Below are 19,277 nucleotides of genomic sequence, written 5' to 3'. Positions count from 1 at the left end.
TTTACTTCAAACGTTGGCAACTTTTATTAGAATAACAAGCAAATCAAACACTTGAAAAATTTAGAATTCTCATCTGATAAATATATTCATCTCTATAACTTAAATCTTTTTTTTTCCTTTACAAAACTTCAGATCAAATTCTAATTCAATTTAATTTCTTAGCTCTATACAAAATTAGCCACGACTAAAAAAAAACGGTCTATACGATCAAAATATGTTGCTGCTTGAAATATTTCGTCTTTAGTCTACTTCGGTTTCTTCCAGGATGTATTCGGAATGAAAGCGGAAATTCAACGTAAGGCTTGTAAATGCATCAGGTATCATGCAGTCCCATAGTTAATTTTGCGCACACTTTTAACATACGACGGCCCGTCACAAAGCTTTTTACAAAAGGATTTAGGAAATTTTATAAGCTTTAAATGTGAGCCCCTCTCTCACAGGGAGTTCACGCTCTCCACCACCCCCAATCCGTCCTCCCTCTCAAGCGCACCCGCTTGTATGTACTGTAACACAACCCTTGGAGTCGTGGTGCGCTGCTCTTAGTTGGAAATACTAGAGTAACTACTACAATTGTGAAAGTACTAGAGTAACTACAAGATCCGAGCTTACCCCCCCCCCAACCCACCCGTGCCTATCCTCTTGTCCCTCCCCTGGGTTGAACATATGGTTTAAAGATTCTTTGTTCCATCTCCATCCATCTATTGTGCTTCCCCATGTCTGCCTTCAGAGGAGCTGCTTCTTGAACTGTTTGTCCTGGTTCCTCTGTGCACCTGTTTGAGTTCATTAAACGACGAGGCAAACTGAGTCTTCTTCTGTGGTCGGGGAGGTTTCCTAAAATAAAGTACATGGAAAACATTGACACTCAGTTATAATGATAGACACGACTTCATCTTCCCCCAAAAAGAAAAGCAAAATCTGAGACAAAGTTACAACAAAATACCCAACCTTTGTACGTTCTGATCAGTAGACCACAAAATTATACTCATTGCAATATTGCACAGCCTCCATTTAAAACACTTACGCATCAGTTCCTTCAGAGATCTGAAGAGAAGCAACCTCCCCTGCGATTTTAGTGATTCTTAAGGTAGAGGAAGACCCACTGAAAAAAATACATAAATAAATAAATAAGTAGATAAACAAAAAGACTCAATGGATCGGATGTACTTCAGGTCACTTCATGGTCGATACGTAAAATATCTTTGTCACGCTCATTCTCTACCATCAGTACGCAATTTCTCCACAGTGATCTCTCCACATTTACTGTGATAATGACTGTTAGGATTTGTTTAACAATCCATATCATAATGTTCTTGGACAAATCAATTTAATTTCCACAAAAGTACGGATGGGCACCAACACCGATAAATTAACGAGGAAACGTGATAATGTGCCGAGGACAACGCGCCGTACATTAGCATATCATCCGGAAGAGAGTACCAGTAATCCTCTTCACCTTGTGCTACAGCAACCGGGAAGGGGTCCAGCAGCTAAGCTGGTCCTCCACGGGTACTCCTCTCCCCACCGCCGCCACCACCATTTTCAATGACAAAGACCTTGCTAATAAATACATCAATACATGTTCGACTGATTTGCACGAACAGTCCCAGAGTCTGTTAGTTTGATATACCTTTGCCTGTCCTTAGAAGCCGAAGGAGAATCTTCTCCAATTGTTATTTGTGGTGTTTTAACTGTAGTGGATCTAGAAGAGGACCTTTTACCAGATACCCCTCCGCTTCCCGGAAGACTTGACCTTCTCATCATTATTGGACCTGAAAAGAAAAGCAAGCAAAAACCAAGAGAAATCAACTTGTAGAATGAATAAGCTTAACATTACTTAACAGTTCTTCCCACAACACAATGATCCCCAAATTTCACTCGTCACATAGGACACATAAGATGACGACTTAATTTTAGCGGGAAAAAAACTTAGGGGACTATGACTGTGTAAAGCTCAGTGATACACTGTTGAGTCACGACATAATCATGGAATTTTTCATTTTTAACTAATTGAACCACTTCACGACATTGCCCTCAACTTACAAAAACACTCACTTGAAAATTTTCACGAATGGATCAATGTCAGTATATGAGCAACTGTGCACCTACCTGCCTCCCCTTTACCAACCCAACATTAACTCTGAGTTCACCCTGAGTTGTTCTCAGTTGACTGTTGTCGAAGGGGGGGAGGGTGCGCAGTTGCTCAGATACTGACTTGATCCACTTTTGTTTTTAATGATAAATCAAATGTGCAGTACCCCCTTAAATTTCAAGCGAGGAGAACAGTGTTCAGCGCGAGAACAGAGATGCATTATCCAAAGTATAAGGCCAGCACTGACCTTTTCCAGCCCTTTCTTTTGTTAACGAGGATGACGAGCCTCCAAGCTGAGAATTACGTTTAGTCAGTTTTTTTCCAATTTCTATTTGAGCAGCATCACTCACAGCTCTCCTGTCCTTCACTTCACAACTGGCTGATGAAGCTGAGCTGGAGCCACTTAATGAATGGCTTGTACTCTGGATGAAATTAAAATAAGCATATCATATAAACTATCTTTCCATATGGCATTTAAATGTCGCAAAACCGAAAACAACATAGCCAGAGCGGCCAATCAGAGCAAAAAAATTATCACGAGGGGCGAATAGGAGCTCAAGGTGACATAAAAAGCCAGCTAGCTTCTTGAAATGCTGAATAACCGCTAAAAATCTTCTCACAAACGTTGCCGTAGGATTCTAAATCCACGGACAATCATTCAAAATCCCCCTCTTCCTTCCAAAAACACAATATCGGAGGTGTTAACAAGCCTTCGATCTCAGACTACGCAATACGAAATAACTTCCTCAAAAATATAGCATTACTACCTTTGAATCGTCACTATCCTTCCCCAAGGACTCGAGTGACTGCGACAGACTAGGCGACTGAGACTTGGTTGTTTTACGCCCTAACAAGAGACACATGTACAGCTTGGTTACATATGAACCTAGTATGTGGCCAACTTACTATAAAGTTTTCTATAGCACAGTAGTAGAGTAATTCAGATCACGAAATTTAGAAATTCGAAGGTCTAGGGTTTGACTCCTAACTGGGATTCAGATTTTCCCTCACTCAGATGTTTTCCTTTTTCCCAAGTTTGTGACTAAAAGAATCACATCTCAGATGTTCTTTGATACCACTCCAGTGCAAAATATTTCCGAGTGAAATCCGAAACTGCGATGCTAGGCAATAAGATAGAAACGGAATGTAAAGGCACAAAATAATGAAACTATAACGCTACCAATTAAGAACTATTACTTCATTGTGCCGAAAAAGGTGTTACGTATTCTTGCTATGTTTATTTTCGACGATCAGGGAGCCGTTGAACAAGAAAAAAAGGTTTTGTTGAACTTTCAATAACCCTGCCACAAAAAACACATAACCGCCAGAAAAGGATGTGTCACTGTCCTTTTTAGTTCACAATTAAACATTATAAACTAGCATTCTTTTGATAATCTTCTTGAAGTAAAAGAATAAACCTTTGATACGCCAATTTTTTTCTTTTCTTCTGCCAGCAATGAAAAAGCTAATTACCAGAGAGCATATGATGATAAAGTCATTACCAGTGGGTTTCTTGATAGATTGCTGGGAGCTGTTCAACACATCTTCCCTTCCTATGGTTGTATGAGGACGAGTCTTCTTCTCAGTTAATATCTAAGAGTAAAACAAAAAAGATAAACGCAATGTCATCAACGTGATCCACTGGCGGAGATAATCACTAACATTTCAGCTGAAAGTAAGGTCTGAAAAAAGAATTCAGCTTTCCACAAAGCTTGAACCTGTGACTTCCAGATACAAGTAGAGCCACAAACAAACTTTAGAGTTTATGGGATTTTTTGCCCGAGCTACCCATTGATTTCTATTTTATGCTGAAATTCAAAATATCAAAACTACGTTGAATGAATTTGTTGTCTGCAATTGCTTCAAATGTAGATGAATCCGGCATGAATTCGTCGTTCATTTTCTAATGACACAGATTCCTTAATGTCATAGTTATAAACCTCAAGATAAGTTTACCCCGTTCCTCTTGAGTTTTGCCTCCCTACTGTCCGCTGTTAGTGTACTATCTCCTGTTGGAACTCTCAGCACTTCGGCAGTCCTTGCTCTTCTTAGTACTGGAGAAAGTAATGACGAGTAAAGACTGATAAACACTGAAAAACCGCTGTTTATAACTCAGAGAAATGAGAGAGAACTTTTAACTGTGGAACTCTGGTAAAATGAATCCTTTCTGACTATGACTGTAAAAGGAAAGTAATAGAAACCCAAACCCCATAAAATGCACCTCCCACAAAGCAGAAACAAATGAGCACGTACCACACATAGTTCGTCCATCATCGCAGATGGTACAAATTTTCTTTTCTTTTTTCCCTACTAAGTTATTTTGGTTCAGCGCCGTTTAAATGCGAGCAAGTGCGAATTTAACAGCCACGCCCTCAGTTCTCTACAAATACACCGAGCCAAGTGTAATAACAGAACCCTAACATAAGAGTACATTTGGTTGCAAACATTTCACCAAATTTAACAAGATGTCGCTTAAAATCAAACCCTCACCCTTTTCTTGCTTAACTGGTACAGTTTTCTTTTCAAATGGATATAAAGGCTTTCTGGTAGGAGCTGCAAAGAAATCTTCAAATTAGGAACAAGACCAAGTAAGGCTTGATGTTAGGGAACAAGCCGAATAAACTGGTCAATTATGCGCTTAGGTAAGGAAGGTATTCCCGCAATTATTATGTTACCAAATGCACTTCTGAAAAAATATATAAATGTCTAGCTAAAAAAACTAGTCAAAACATTTGACAGCGCTTGCTGTGAGAAAAATACCCTGAACTGCTCACGTTTTCCAGATACATGCTGTCTAGTCGGCCTCTTGGTGTTATTCTGATCCATGCTCAGATTTATACAGTATCTTCAATTCAGTCAGGTTGAAATTTAGAAGATAAATTGTAATTTCAGAAAATGTTATATTATTATGTTAGATATTTCACTCAGCTCGGAATTACAAACTTTGGAAATATCATTGAAAAGTGAATGTTAATGTACATGGTGATCAGTATTATTTAGTTTTTAGCGATGAGTTATAGCCACGAGACTATGAAATGGGTTGAGATTATTAGAATTGTATTTTGTTATAGAATCATCATCATCATCACCGAAATGTGCTAAAGAACGTGACACAATGACGGAGATAGAATTTTATATCATGGATAATGAATTGGGCCTATCTAAAAGAAGATATCGTCAAGCGCACAAATTTATTCGACGTTACTGAGCTGGTCATGATAGCACAAATCAGTTTTTTTTTCAATACCTAACGGCTAAGTTTATCATATATGCTGCTGTTGCGCATTACTTTATGCGTTTGAATTTTACATTTCAATTTATAATTTAGCTAGCTATATAAACAGCACCTTTAGCTTTTGTTTTACTGGTAGAAGCTTTAGCAGCAGCTGAAGCAGTTGTCTTTGTGGATGTACGTGCATTTCTTGGCCTTGTGGAGCCCTTCGCTGTACACAAAGGGTCTGTTAAAAAACGTGCATGTGCAGTGTGAGTGCAATACGCAAACTGTTACCTTCTAATTCAAGTGGCTAGTTTACATTTACGAAAGTCGTCATTTACAATCCATCTCAATCTTCGACATCCTAACTAAGCCATCGTTGCTTCTTCTTGATTTATAAATACCTCAATTGTGTTTTTCTATCTCACCAGACTGTTTTGTATTCTCCTTCAAGGTGAAGACAGTTTTGCAAGACTTAGATGGAATCAAAATGTCTTGACAAAGTTACTGAAACCTTCTTGTTTCCCAAGAGAGAATTTGGTCTTCAAGTGACACTACCCTTCCTATCCAACCTAACAGGGAAATATGTTTGCCAGTTTTATGGCCACCATCAATTATATGAAAGAAAATGAAAACTTAACACGTCAGAAAAAAGTACTTCCTATGTTTATTGGCGAGGTGAGAGATGCCTGTACTACTTTCGTTGACAATAGTAAAGAGCTACGGTTTTGGAATGGGACAGGCATCAAATACAACTCCTGTTGAATAACATCTAGTAGATAACAAAGAAGAAAAACTCGGAAGACAGACTGCTAAACTGAGCCCGTGTACATAGTGCAGGTGCAAAGAAATCCTTAATCAAACAGAAGTAAAAATAAAGTAGTTAACACATTCACCCCTAAGAGTGACTAGCATGTAATTTCTCCTCACATCATCACAACTGAATCAAACATTAGGGTCATGAGAATAAAGGAAGTGACCACCAAAGAGGATCGTCTATCAAATTCTCCTTATCAGTACCATAGGATAGTATGGATAACTGTGTAGAGAATATGCATAATGATGTTGGGGTATATATGGCTAAGAGTTGAATAAGGAACTATACACTTGTTACAGCAACATTTCCAAAACAAGATGAAGAAAAGAAACGAGCAAGTCTTCCCAAACGGTAAAAAGAGCTAAGTGTTACTGATTTTTAGTTAAATAAATTACATATTTAGTTAGTTTGGTTGTATTCTCTATTCATCTAGGGGCAAGTAGATTTTGTTGTTTGTCGTTAAAAATTAATTGAGTGAAAAACAAATACCTGAGTTCAGAGTCTATTTTGGCAAAATTCCCTTTAAGGTTAGAAAATTAATGGAATTGTTAATTAGGCAGAAACAGCAACAGAAATGGTTATTAACTGTATTGGAAAGTCATTGTAGTCTTCATACAGTTAATGAGTTAATGTTACTTATTACTATTTTTTTTTACACCATGTAGTTTCATCACCATAGACCATTGTTGTAGAGTGAATGTCACAGGCAACTACTGCCTTGTCAGGGGTGACAAAAATGAGTGACTACATACTGGCCTGCTACATTACTGCTTAGCTTGTGTCAGTTGAGAGCAACATTTGAATTTATGTCCAAAATAATCTAAGACAACATCAGTTTTGCTAAACTATTCTCACCCAATCAGATGAAATCCACACCCAACGGCAACTTTATCATGTTTGTGGCTTTATCACTTTGTCACTTATTATAACAGTGTCATGAGTAATTGTTCCTTAATTGGGGCATATGTCTACAATCCTAGACTCCTCTTTTAAATATCAACAGATCATAAGTATCTCACTGTATACTTCTCTTCCTGTCCTCTTCTTGGTTGGGACACTTTCACACCTACCCTCACTGCACCATGCACTGACCTAAAAGACAACAGACTCACAGATTCAACACCTCAAAAAGAGGAGGAGAGTTATTTTTTCCAAATCACTGCCGTTAACTTCCCAAGATTTGTCAACTATTTATATGCCACACCTTCAGCCTGTTACCCTCTGCACCCCTGACTTAAGCTGTCTATAGACACTTTTTCTTTCTGTTCACTTAAAAAAAGTGGTTAAATCTAAAGTTATGTACATGAACTGGCTGTATTGAACAGGAACTAACTTTTCTTATGGAGTGCCAATGTGTAGACTTACTGTGATTGAGTATTCTGTATTGGGTTTGAGAGACTTGGCAGTACAGCTCTTTTCAACTCCATTGTAAATTGCCTGTTAAAGCAAGATAATGATTCATACAAAGAGTAATACATTCTCCAAGCATATATTTGCTGAATGCATAGGCACTAGTCAAAATAAAAGCATTATCATTAAAAAGAGTCATGTTAGATTAAGACTAACAGGCTGACACAAGAAATAAAGCAAAACCTTACAAACATGACCTTGGAACATTTCATGGTAACTGTACAAGGGTGTTGAATTCTGCATGACTAATTTGCACAATATATCTTTTTTGAGGGGCTTAAAGTTTGTGATTTTTAAGAAACCATGGTTATCACTAGAGTAGTAACTGTTACAGTAACGTGTTCATTTGACAAACATTGATATAAATTAAGCTTAGATCACTGTTAACACTGTAAAAATAAACTATAAGATGTTTATTCTCACAACATACATACCACATCATCTACTCTGACTTCATAGCTGTTAATCCTTCCAAGTGGTTTGGGAGGACTCTCCCAAGATATCATCAGTTCATGACGACCCAGCACCTGAACCACTGGCTTGGGTGGAGCATGTGATGCTGCAAGAGATAAATTGATGCAACTTATCAATGACATACAGTTCAATTCCTCATGATGCTTCAGAGATCACAGAACGTTATTAGTTACCCTTCCACTCCCAATATCTAAATATCAGTCTTCAGCAGTGTCTGCCATGCATTTCTAGTAATTTGATCTCTAAGAAATTGGTTTAAAAGCAAACTAAGTCCCTTATAGTTTATATTTTCCCTTCTTGCTACTTTTGTACTTTAAAATGACTTTGTAAGGAGAAATTCCTCTTTATAAGTCACTCCTAGGAGTGTAAGGGTTAATATTGAATAATACTCAGGGAAGGATGAGTAGTAGCAATACAAACTATGAAATAAAAAATAAAATAATTTACTAAAATGTTTAGAATGCTAAATATTGTTGGCACAAGTGTAAAAGTAAGGAATTTAAGTACTGAGCCATGTAACTCTTTTACTAGATTATTGTTATTGAACAATCATCAGTTTTTAATTAATATCATCAATTTTTTTTCTACTCAACCTAGATCATCAGTAGCTGTTGTTAGAATGGCTGCTTCTCCTCGTCCCTTGCTTGTCAGAGCAAACACCTTAAAGACAAATAAAGCAGAAAAATGCTTAGGTTGGTCGCTTGTGGTACCCATCCTGTATGTAAGCAAAGACTGTGGGATCTTTTTACATACCTGGAATGTAAATTCAGTGTCAGGAGGCAAACTGGATAAAATGAAGTAATTCTCATGGACTTCAAGACTGGATGTCTTACCTCAATAGTACAGAAAAACATGATAGTTACTTATAATGTCTTGTGGCCTACACTTCATTCAAATAACTGATTGAAGTTCTTCTGGCACATGCATTGTTGTTATAGAAAATATTGTTGTTCACCATGGTTTTATTTAGATAAACAAACAGTTCATCATTTGTTTCATGATGTTAAGTTAGGTGAATCAATTGTATTTATCATGATTTTTCAACTGCTATATTGCTAGCCTGCATTTTTGTTAGGTATTACATACAAAATCAAAATTATATACATATAATATATAATATAATATGATGTCTATGACACAAATTTTCACTGCAACTGACTATGGAAAAATACTTTAAAAGATATACCTCTCACAACAATTTGATATCCCTTAAGTACCCCATTGGAAGTTTCTGGTGGTTCCCACATTATTTTTATCTGTGATGTAGATTTGTTTAACACTTGGAGAGACTGAGGTGCACTTGGAACTGTGTATTACATAGGACATCATTAGAAATGAAATTGTTATTACTCACACACTACTAATTTATGAAAAAGGCTTTATATACAGTAGAGGGTTTGAACATGCAATTATATCCATTAAGATCAACTTTTAGGGGATGCTAAGATAACAGAGAATCTGAAAGAAAGGGAGCGCTGACAATACACCCACTCAGTCTCTAAAGTTTAAGGATTCCATGACTTTGACTAACAGAGAATTTCTCATTTTTCAGTTTTTAATCAAGTTTCAATGTTTTTCCTACTCAGATAAAGATCTAGCTAACATCAACAATGGCCCTTTCTGGGGGTGTTTCAGCCTTCCTTTACAATCAATTAGATTCAAATTCAAATCAAATTCTAATTAACTTAATCCACAAGACAAGAGAGCCATCACTGTGGACAGCTCACTACTTTGCTTTTGTTGAAATAGACCTCAAGGATCACACTAATCAAGTGTTGACTTGACCTGTTTACTGGTAGGAGTTTCAATGGGATTAGAAGTACCTGATTCAGGAGTAACAACAGACACATTCTTGCTTAGAGGACTGTCATCCCCTTCTGTTGAGGCTTGTAAATAGAAGCTGTACTTTGTGTTTGGTGTTAGGTCATTGGCTATGTAACTTGTTCTTGGACCAGAGTAAACCAATTTCTCATCTGGATTGAATGAACATTAAACAGAGATATATATATATATATATATGACTGATCTTGTGACCTAGCAACATTTAATGGATGTGCTATAATGAGTTGATCACAGGAGTAGCAGGCAAAACCCCGCAATATAACCTGCAAAGTTTCTTGGCTATAAGTTCTAATCTCTACAGCAGTTTATTACCCTTTAATTTTCATATCTGATGTGAATTCTCTCAAAAAACAGTGAAACGAACAACCTGAGTTACAAGAGTCAACATTTTACAAGTTTATTTCTTGCAATTTACTTAAGATTAAACTTTTCTTGAAGTTTAACCACTTTATAAAATTTTGGGTGACATATGACTTAGGATTTCGGGCAACATGACTATGAATTTCAGGCAACATGACTCTGGTTTAGGGCGACATGACTTCGGGCAAGATGACTTTTGGCCGACTTGACCGTTTAAACCAGTCTAAAAGGTGGACATAAATTGCAATCACAACAAAAAACAAATTCTAACTTCTAAGAGGTATGAAAATGGCCTCCACCATCTTTTGTTGAGAATCATGTTTAGCTACCTTTTGAGATATGAATTTATTACCTTGGAAAAGAAGGTATGTGACATCAAGACCACTTTTTGGATGAATAGGATCCCAGCTCACAATAATACTGTAGGCACTCTCCACTTGCAGGTTAAAAACAAGGCAACTTACATCATTTCTGCCAAACTTCAACCTACTTTACATTACCATGATTAACTTTTGATATAACTATATTATTACAACATCATTAAAGCTGAAAAATAACCGTAAGTCATTGAACATTGTCTAACCCAATTTTCAACATGCCCAGCCAATTTTACACAAAAATCAGGTATGATTTCCAAAGATTTCATGAACACCCATTGACTTCCTCTTTGGAAGTTCTTCTCCATTGATAAAAGTTGCTGAGATAACTTGTTTGAGCTACATCTTAAAGATTACTCAACACAAGTGCCCTTCTTTTCTTCACTTCCAACTTTGCAATCAAGTACACAATTTTGGACACTATTGTACAGTTTGGATACTAATGTCAAATATTAGACATAGGTCTTCAAGTTTGGACCTTGTCATCTGATTGAGGACACTGGTGTCAAAATCGGACCCTAGTCTCTCAAAATAGAACACAAAACAGACTTCAGAAGTACCATACTAACCAAATATGGCATTTAATTTGTCAAGAGTGTATAGGACCCTAAAATAAAACCTGAGTCGATCCCCCACATTAGGAATCAAACCTAATAGACCTTTGGATTTCATGCTCATATACTTTACCATGGAGATATGGAAAACTCTGTGACAAACAAGAAAGCTGCAAAGTTCATAGATAAGTGTCATGCATGATGCTAGGATTAAAAATGTCAAATGCATCAGTTGAGTTAGGGTAATAGAACTACCATACTACAATGCACAATATTATTGCAAACCTTTAATGTTTGGTGGTTTAGGTCGGGGAAGTTTTTCTAAAATGGCCAGAGTTGCTTCCACTTCCTCCTTAGTATCCTCTTTCAGACTTGGCCTCTCTAAGAGAGCCTACCAAGTAAAAAAAAAATTAATCTTAGCACTCCATGAGTGACCAAAAAGGGATTCGATCCTCCTTGAAACACCAATAACTTGTTAATTAGCAGAAAGGTTATAAGAAAGGAAAATATCAGATAGGGAACATTGTTCTTAGATCTTATATTATTCTTATATTATAAGAAATGCACAACATATGATGTGGAAGTGAAGTGAAAATGAAAGGATAAAATGACAAACTAACCAGTGCCCTTAAATTAATGGCACTATCAGAGATTGCAACTTGATGTTATTGTATACCATCTAATACATGCAACACAACAACAAACATGTAGTAGTCTATTACTTAAATGAATAGTGAATTTGTCTTTTCAAAAGTGCCCAATATCTAACCTTATTTCCCACATGACAATGGAAGGACCGAATTTAACACAGAAAACATATTGAGTACCAACCTCTAAGGATTCCCTCACATTGGGCTGAGTCCTGAGATACAAACAGCCACTTTTTTGACTGGCAAAGGTATGCAACATCCTTTAATGTTTTCCAGAAAAGTAAAGAATACGCAATGTTAGTGTATTTGTTGTAAGTACATGGCATAGAAAACTATGAGTTCCAATAAGAAAGGGTTTTAACCACACACATACCTATTAAAATCATTCTAGTCAAAATAGGTTATCAAAAGAACTTCAAAACACAGTATTCATTTACTGGTAGTGAGTAGTAGACAGCAGCCTAATAATTAATGTTAATTTTTGTTAGAATGTTTTTTAAAGGTTTTATATCTTTGCTCTTTCTACATAATGCACCTGTTGTGCGTCAATTTGTTCTTCAGGTCAATTTGTTTCAATCTACTACACATTACTTTGTTCTTCATCAAGTTATCCATATCAACCTGGATTAGTTTGAATTCAACCTGGATCAGTTTGCCAATCTTTCTTTTGTTTTGATTTGTTTTTTTCTTTTCCCCTTTGTTTGTGGCTCAACATATCTTTCAACAATAAACAGACTGACTAACTAGCAAAAGAAGTAGATTTATATCACTTATATGGTCAGTAAAACACAGTAAATGCAATCCTATTTTCACTTACATTGATGCAAACCAGATGCATTCTTCATCACTTGCAGCCAGGAGAGAGCAAAGAATGTCAACAATGCTATTAATCTTTTCATGATTCAGCAGGCGCTGATGTCCTTGAGCTAAGGATGCTATGCAGCTTAATGCAAAGCAAGCATTCTTGGAACATCCAGAGTCAGCAGAGTGCAGCATGTCAATGAGAGAGTTGATCTATTCAATAACAGAAATAAGTTTATTAGTAAAATTAAATTCAAGGTTTTAATTAAAGAATAATATGTTGTAAAATAGCTGCAAAATATTCTCCAAATTTGAATAAGAAACTACTCAAGCCAGCAAAATTTAGCCAGAGAATTCTGCACAGCACACTGAGAATTCTCAGTTTTTTGATACATAGTAAAACACCTGCAATAACAATGTCCCTGCAGGGTAGTTATTAAATTTCCAAATGAACAGGATAAAAGAGCAAGGGGATAATCGACATATTTAACATTATAAATGAACAAGTGTAATAATCTCATCTGATTTGGTAATCAACATATGTGCTAATACTTATAAGAAATAATTAATCTTTGAATTTTGCAATGAGCACACGGAAAACAATCATTAGAAAAGAACTCATACATACATCTGTAACAGTCAAGAAACATATAATTCTTTCAAAAACATGTCGCTAAGTATTCCACCTGCTCATAGTGTAGAAACCAATCAGTTTTCAACAGTATGGTACTGACAGGTGTTATGCATATAAACATGATTAGCATCCTGTGATTTCAATTTCAGCAATAATTGATTGGAAGGGGAAAGTTTGATGAAATATAAAATAACAATGAAAATTGGAGTTGTGGACTGCTACATACAGCTACTTTTATTACCATTAGGTTGGATGTTTTCAAAGATAACATTCTTTTGCATCCAGCTTCAAAGTCACACAGTCTCCCAATAGCAAATGCTGCATTCATCCCTCTACCTGTGGATTAAATAAGGTCATTGTTAAACTTAAACAACAATATTACAAAAGGTTGGATCAATGACCTTTCCTAGGGCTTTTTCATATTTTTTCATAGCTTTAAATTGTTTTCAAAATAATTTTCATTAGTTAGGACCATTCTGCTTGTTTTCTTTCCCCATGATTCAACAATCTTCTACTAGTTTAATGGACAAGAGTAAAAGCTGCAAAAACCCATGTAACACCTTTTTATCTCAATCCAGCTCTCTTTAATTAACCATTTACACCTTAAGATCAGTAAGCATATTCTCCATAATGTTCACCATATATTTCCTAAGGCGCTGTCAATGTGAATTTGTTGAACAATCAAGAGCTTCTTAGTTGTAGTGATCAATTCCTATTATAATATTCTTGCAGTGACCCTAATGTTTGATTCAAGGGTGATACACCTTGGGGAAATTAGTTACCAATCACTCTTAGAGATTAAAGGGTTAAAGCAACCCATCAGGTACATAATATGGTAATATTGGCCAACTGATATGAAATTGTTGCCTGAAAAATCTTTATTAATTTTAAATTTAAGGCACATTAATTGACAATTAATGTATTTCCACCCTGAATAACTTAGAATCAAGTAAGACCAGACTGAAACAACTTGTTTTCATCTTGAGCCTCTATTACAGATGACATATGTTATAGGCACAATGAAAAAAGCCCTATACCTGTCTCATCAGATCCCAATGCTCTACACAACTGTACTAACGTATGACTCGAACTACGATGGTTCAAAATCCTGGCACAGCCTTCTTCTGCAATTGTCAGCCTGAAATTTGTGAACAACAAATCTTACATGAATTGTTCTTTCAAAACTCAGTTGAAAACCAATCTACTCTCACTGTCAATTAAGCTAATTCACATTTTGATACCTCTAACTGTCAATAAGAGATGCAGATATACTTCTTCAAGTGGAATTTTCTTTTTTAATATTGGAAATAAAATTACCTGGCTAAGACCAGGGCAGCATTACTAGCTGTACACATGTCTTTGGAAGATAGAAGGTTTGTTAGTTTGATGATAGCTTCATCCAAGCAGTCCTCGCGTAGCATCCACATACGGCATTCCCCATCTTCTGCCTAAAGATATTATCAAAATTTGGATATTCAATACCCACTGGATCAGCTGAATGTAATTCAGACTTGTATATAACTCCTGAATAACAGTTAAGACTCTATAATAGGTTATTATAAGTTGGGTCATATTTTGTGCAGTAACATGCAAAAATAATGCTAATGAAAATCACAGAATTTTGTTTTAAGTTCTTCTGAAGTTTCCTCCAACTTTTGAGCAAAAAATTGTGGGAAGATTCTCACCTGCACTTCGCATCATATCACAAGAACAAAGAGTGATATTTGTTCAAATTTTTGTTACCAAAAGTGATTTGCTGCAGGTACCAGTTGAAAATCTGGATTTCATGTTGTCCTGCATATACTCAGTGGTAGATCACAGATGACAATAAAATGTAATAAGAACAAAAAAGCCACACGAGGCACAGCTGAGTGTGTCACTGATGTTTTTTTTACCACATTTTGATGTCTTCTGTGATCCATTATTAAACATAAATGTAGAAACATGGAACCATTTTGTCTTCCACAATAGAGAAGTGAAATTTTGTTTAAGGTGACATCATCTAAGAATCTATTGTCCTATAAAACAAAATTTTCTCAATCATGCAAATTATCTCTCTGTAAAACAGCTACTCAATGTAAAGCCTTACCAATGTTCCCATAGTTCCTGCAGCATTCATGACAGTTTCTGTATCAGCCATGTCCAGCATGTTTGTGAGTGCCGGCAAAATTTTCTTGGCCTGGTCACCTTTGTCTGTGCATATCTGAACAATTCGTCTTTTACCTAGGTCTGTCTCAGCCAGTGTTCCAATCACATATGATGCATTACCAGCAGTTCTATAAGAAAAGTGATCCATTCTCAAGTTATCAATAGCAATGATTTATTATGGGTCTTCTGAAAATTTACAGAGCTCAGTGTTACCTAGAAAAGGGGTTCCTTCCTGTAGTTTACTAAGCTTTGCACAGGGACATATTAACAGCCCTGAGTTCCACAATCTTTACCCCCAGGGGTGAACTCTGGTTAACAACTGGATAACCTCACTTCTTTTGTACACTTTTTATATCTAGTCATATCTATGACCCTCAGGAAAACTCCCATTCCATTTAGGGTTCTCATGGTTTCAAAAAGCCTTAAAACTTTTCCTAGTTGAAGAGTAATAGCCAAAAAAGTCAATGTAGATTGATATTACAAAAGCAAACAAAAAAAAAACTCCAGGTAATATACAACTGTTACCACTTCATCACCAATCCTGAGTCACGATAGCTAGTGGAAATTCAGTCTCAAAGTTTCAGGATCAAATGGTTTCCATGGAAACAAGAAACAATTTGGATAGTAAATTTTACTCTTTCATTCCCAGGAGAGATTCAAAGGAAATCTCCTTACAATATAAAGCAGAAGGGAAGGAAGAAATATATCAATTGGGATGTTTTTTTGATTTAGCAACAAATTCTTAGTAAAAAGATAAATAAAATGTGGAATGTGTGGAAGACAGTACAGAGAAATGATATTTTGATCTTGGAAGTGAAAGGGTGGCAGGTGCAAAAAAGAAATTTCCATAAGGAAAACAGAAAAGACAAGCTTGTCATGACAAGCAGGAAATAAATTATTCTTCACACGTTAAGCCACTTATGGGCACCACAGGAAATACTTGTAATCAACAGAGGAAATAAGCAGGGTGTCAATAAGGATAATTATCACAAAATTAGTCTGAGAAGAGACGCATGTTGAGATAAAACCACAAAAATGACAATGAAGTTTTTCTCTCAACTTTGAAATATCACTAATTATCTAACTTTTAAAATTTAACATGAGAATAATTTACGAAAGTTTACGTCAAATGGCATGCAAAGTAAACATTACTCAAGTATAAAATTACACAAAAATTTCCTGTGGTCGGGAAAAGCGGATGAAAAATATAAAACTAAATATTTAGGATAGATTAAACTTAGCATAATAATTGCAATGATCCAATCTATCATTTACCGAAAAAAAATTCAGACTAACAATCCTTTGAACAAAAACACCGAGAGCATATTAAACTGTTTTGTGTTGCCTCATTTTAAAGTGATCTTTTCCTAGAATCAAGAGATCGCGGCCCGCAGTTTTAAGGAAGGCAGGTTTTTTTAACGATTATTGCAAAAATAAATCATCCATAACATTGTGCCTTTTTAAGAGATGAATGCAAGATTCAATTAGTGGTTAATATAACCTTGCAGTTATCTTGTTTTCGCTAGGCTTTTGTGTAATCCCAAACACAACACAAATGAAGACAATAGTTAACTAATCGACTCATTAACATCACCTTCGCAACCCGCTGGTTTGTTACTGCAATTGATACTGACCTTTTCGAAAATGTTTTTGCTGATTTAATTTTGTTTACAGTTAGCTCTTCATTCAAAACCAACTTCGCTTTTGTTCAACAGTGTTGAAAGTTTCACACAACAACCTTTCAAATTTTCAGCTGTTCACTTGAACATAAACAAAACGCGTTCTCACCGTGAATCTTCCATCAAGAGGTTCATAAGCCCCCACAGCATGTCCTCTGAGCCAGGATGATTTAAAAACAAGTAACTGCATAGCTCTTTGTCACTATGAAGCTCGTGAACCAGCCGGTCGAGAACGTGCGGAGTCTGCAGGTTGTGCCGAAAGAGGCTCGTCAAATCTTTGTTCAAAGTGCGCCCAGCTTCTGCTAATAACAGCATCGTTGTCGACAACTGCTATCTAAGGGAGTTTAAGTCTAATACCAAAGATTGCCACCTTTTGAAGCGCGACATTTTTCAAAGGGCACACGGTTTCATAGAAACCTTTTCACACCTCTAATCCTTAGTTTCCTTACTTGGTGTTTATTTGATCACGAACGGCCCGTTTCTTTACATTTCTAACAGATGTTTTGATTGGTTTGCTATCAACGTGCAGCTAAACTGGCCAATCAGGCGGTAGAACACAAATTTCCGCACTGGAATATTATAACAGAAGGAAATCCAGAATTGAATATCCTCTGTTTAGGCTTACAAAAGTAAACAATAACTAAATAAAATCGAATGAAATTGTTATATGGGAAAAAAATTGTTTATTTTTGGTACACCTCAACAGACACCGATCACATCATCATCGCGAATAGACCTTCCGGGGAGAAGGGGTGGGGGAGGAGGGGGGGCAAGAGGAAGAGGGGGGGCAAGAGAGAAGGTAAAAGGTGGATGTTTTGATTTGGCAGCAAATGTGTCGTGGATGAGCCTGGTTTTCAACATATCTACCCTGTCTTAAGGCCGTACAAACGGAAGATGAGCAAATAAAACGCTAAAGTGCAAACTCTCTTTGCTGTGCTTAAATGAACTCTCAACCAGTGAAATCCCCACTCTAATACTTATGATATCTTTAAATTTTGTGAACTCTACTAAGTCCACTAAGTGTCGGAGATGGTACTGAGCCAGATTAACAAGATCAAAGAGATAATAACTGTCCAACTTCTGAGGAACGGGATGGAAAGCCAACTGTGTTTTAGCACAATAAACCCACGATCGTCGTTTATGTCTTCTTCATTTTGACTGTCTTTAACTGCTTTTGAAACTCCACGCCGACACTGAGGGCAAGATGGGCCCATCTTACCCGCTTGGTTAGCCAATCAAGACAGAATTCACTTAATATTGCCCACGGGCACTGACAGCAATGTAATAATTAAAATTATCATTATCGCGATCATTCATCATATAGTCTGATCTTCACATATCAATATTTGCGTAGTCACCAAACAGGTAAGAGATAAAACCACCAGAAAAGTAAAAAAAAAAATGGCCAGTCACGAAAACAACGCTTCGCTTGCCCTATGAAAATTCGCCGGTTCCTCATGCCGTATGTCATCATCATGTAAAGATATAAGTCATGATCCAGGCATGATCATGTTAAGATGAAAGTATGGACCACGTGTAAAGCTTTTAATTGTTTCTCGAATATTGTGCTATTAATCATAACCATTACAATTTTTTCAGATGTGATTAGTGCATTAGCTGCTTTATTTTTCACTAATCATTCTGTACAGTTGTAATCGGACATTCGGCTGCAATAGGACACCTGTAATCGGACGGTTAAAGCGGCCAATCATACTAAGTCCACTCAGAAAGATCCACCAATCACAGAATTGCTTACAATAACATAGCAACAACCATAAATCCTGCAAAAAGACAGGGGAATTTTCAAAATGGAGGCATGTTTTTACTTTAGGTATTGTCTCTATCAGAGATTTTTGTCCTAAATGTATTTGCTTTTTTCGGAAATTGTAACAATTATGATTAATTGGTCATAGGACTTTGTGTCGTCCAATTCTATTAGTAATCATACGCGCGATTAACAAATCGGACTCTCGCTTCGCGGTCGTCCGATGTTGTTAATCACTCGTATGATTACAGACGATTTGGACTCCACTCGGCCATTACCATTATCTCTTGCGCGAAGTGAGAAAGACTATACGAAGGCTTCAAATTTCATTAAGAACGATTGTGGTCGCTTCGTTAGAAACCAAAATGCAATAGCCGCTCTGTTAAAAACAAAATATATCAACAAACGGGCAAGGAATATTCCACAAAAGAACAAAGGATCGTGAAAGATGATCGCGGAAAAG

General features: G+C 36.4%; 1 protein-coding gene across 4 annotated transcripts; it reads right to left on the bottom strand.

Annotated features, from left to right (window-relative positions):
- On the bottom strand, nt 1–17,509 carry LOC131795680 (uncharacterized). 4 transcript variants are annotated; one of them, XM_066164756.1, is made up of 25 exons: nt 17,159–17,509; nt 15,312–15,498; nt 14,540–14,670; nt 14,260–14,360; nt 13,449–13,558; nt 12,605–12,801; nt 11,969–12,047; nt 11,423–11,528; nt 10,559–10,642; nt 9,828–9,977; nt 9,191–9,310; nt 8,758–8,837; nt 8,598–8,664; nt 7,965–8,089; nt 7,486–7,557; nt 7,140–7,212; nt 5,437–5,547; nt 4,580–4,642; nt 4,046–4,143; nt 3,592–3,682; nt 2,857–2,936; nt 2,337–2,511; nt 1,628–1,769; nt 1,022–1,099; nt 1–831 (listed from the first exon to the last, which is right to left on the bottom strand). In XM_066164756.1, the coding sequence occupies exons 1-25, from the start codon at nt 17,362–17,364 to the stop codon at nt 699–701; spliced, it is 2,859 nt and encodes a 952-aa protein (XP_066020853.1). In that variant the 5' UTR covers nt 17,365–17,509; the 3' UTR covers nt 1–698. The 4 variants fall into 4 exon arrangements, with proteins under 4 accessions (XP_066020853.1, XP_066020854.1, XP_066020855.1 ...); XM_066164757.1 differs by having other exon boundaries at nt 13,464–13,558; XM_066164758.1 differs by lacking the exon at nt 5,437–5,547.
- Nucleotides 17,510–19,277: the final 1,768 nt, after the last annotated feature.

This window comes from Pocillopora verrucosa, chromosome 4 (assembly GCF_036669915.1).
Source record: "Pocillopora verrucosa isolate sample1 chromosome 4, ASM3666991v2, whole genome shotgun sequence".
Lineage (NCBI taxonomy): Eukaryota > Metazoa > Cnidaria > Anthozoa > Scleractinia > Pocilloporidae > Pocillopora > Pocillopora verrucosa.
Note: the sequence above shows the minus strand (reverse complement) of the source record. Positions and strands in the feature narration are given on the sequence as shown.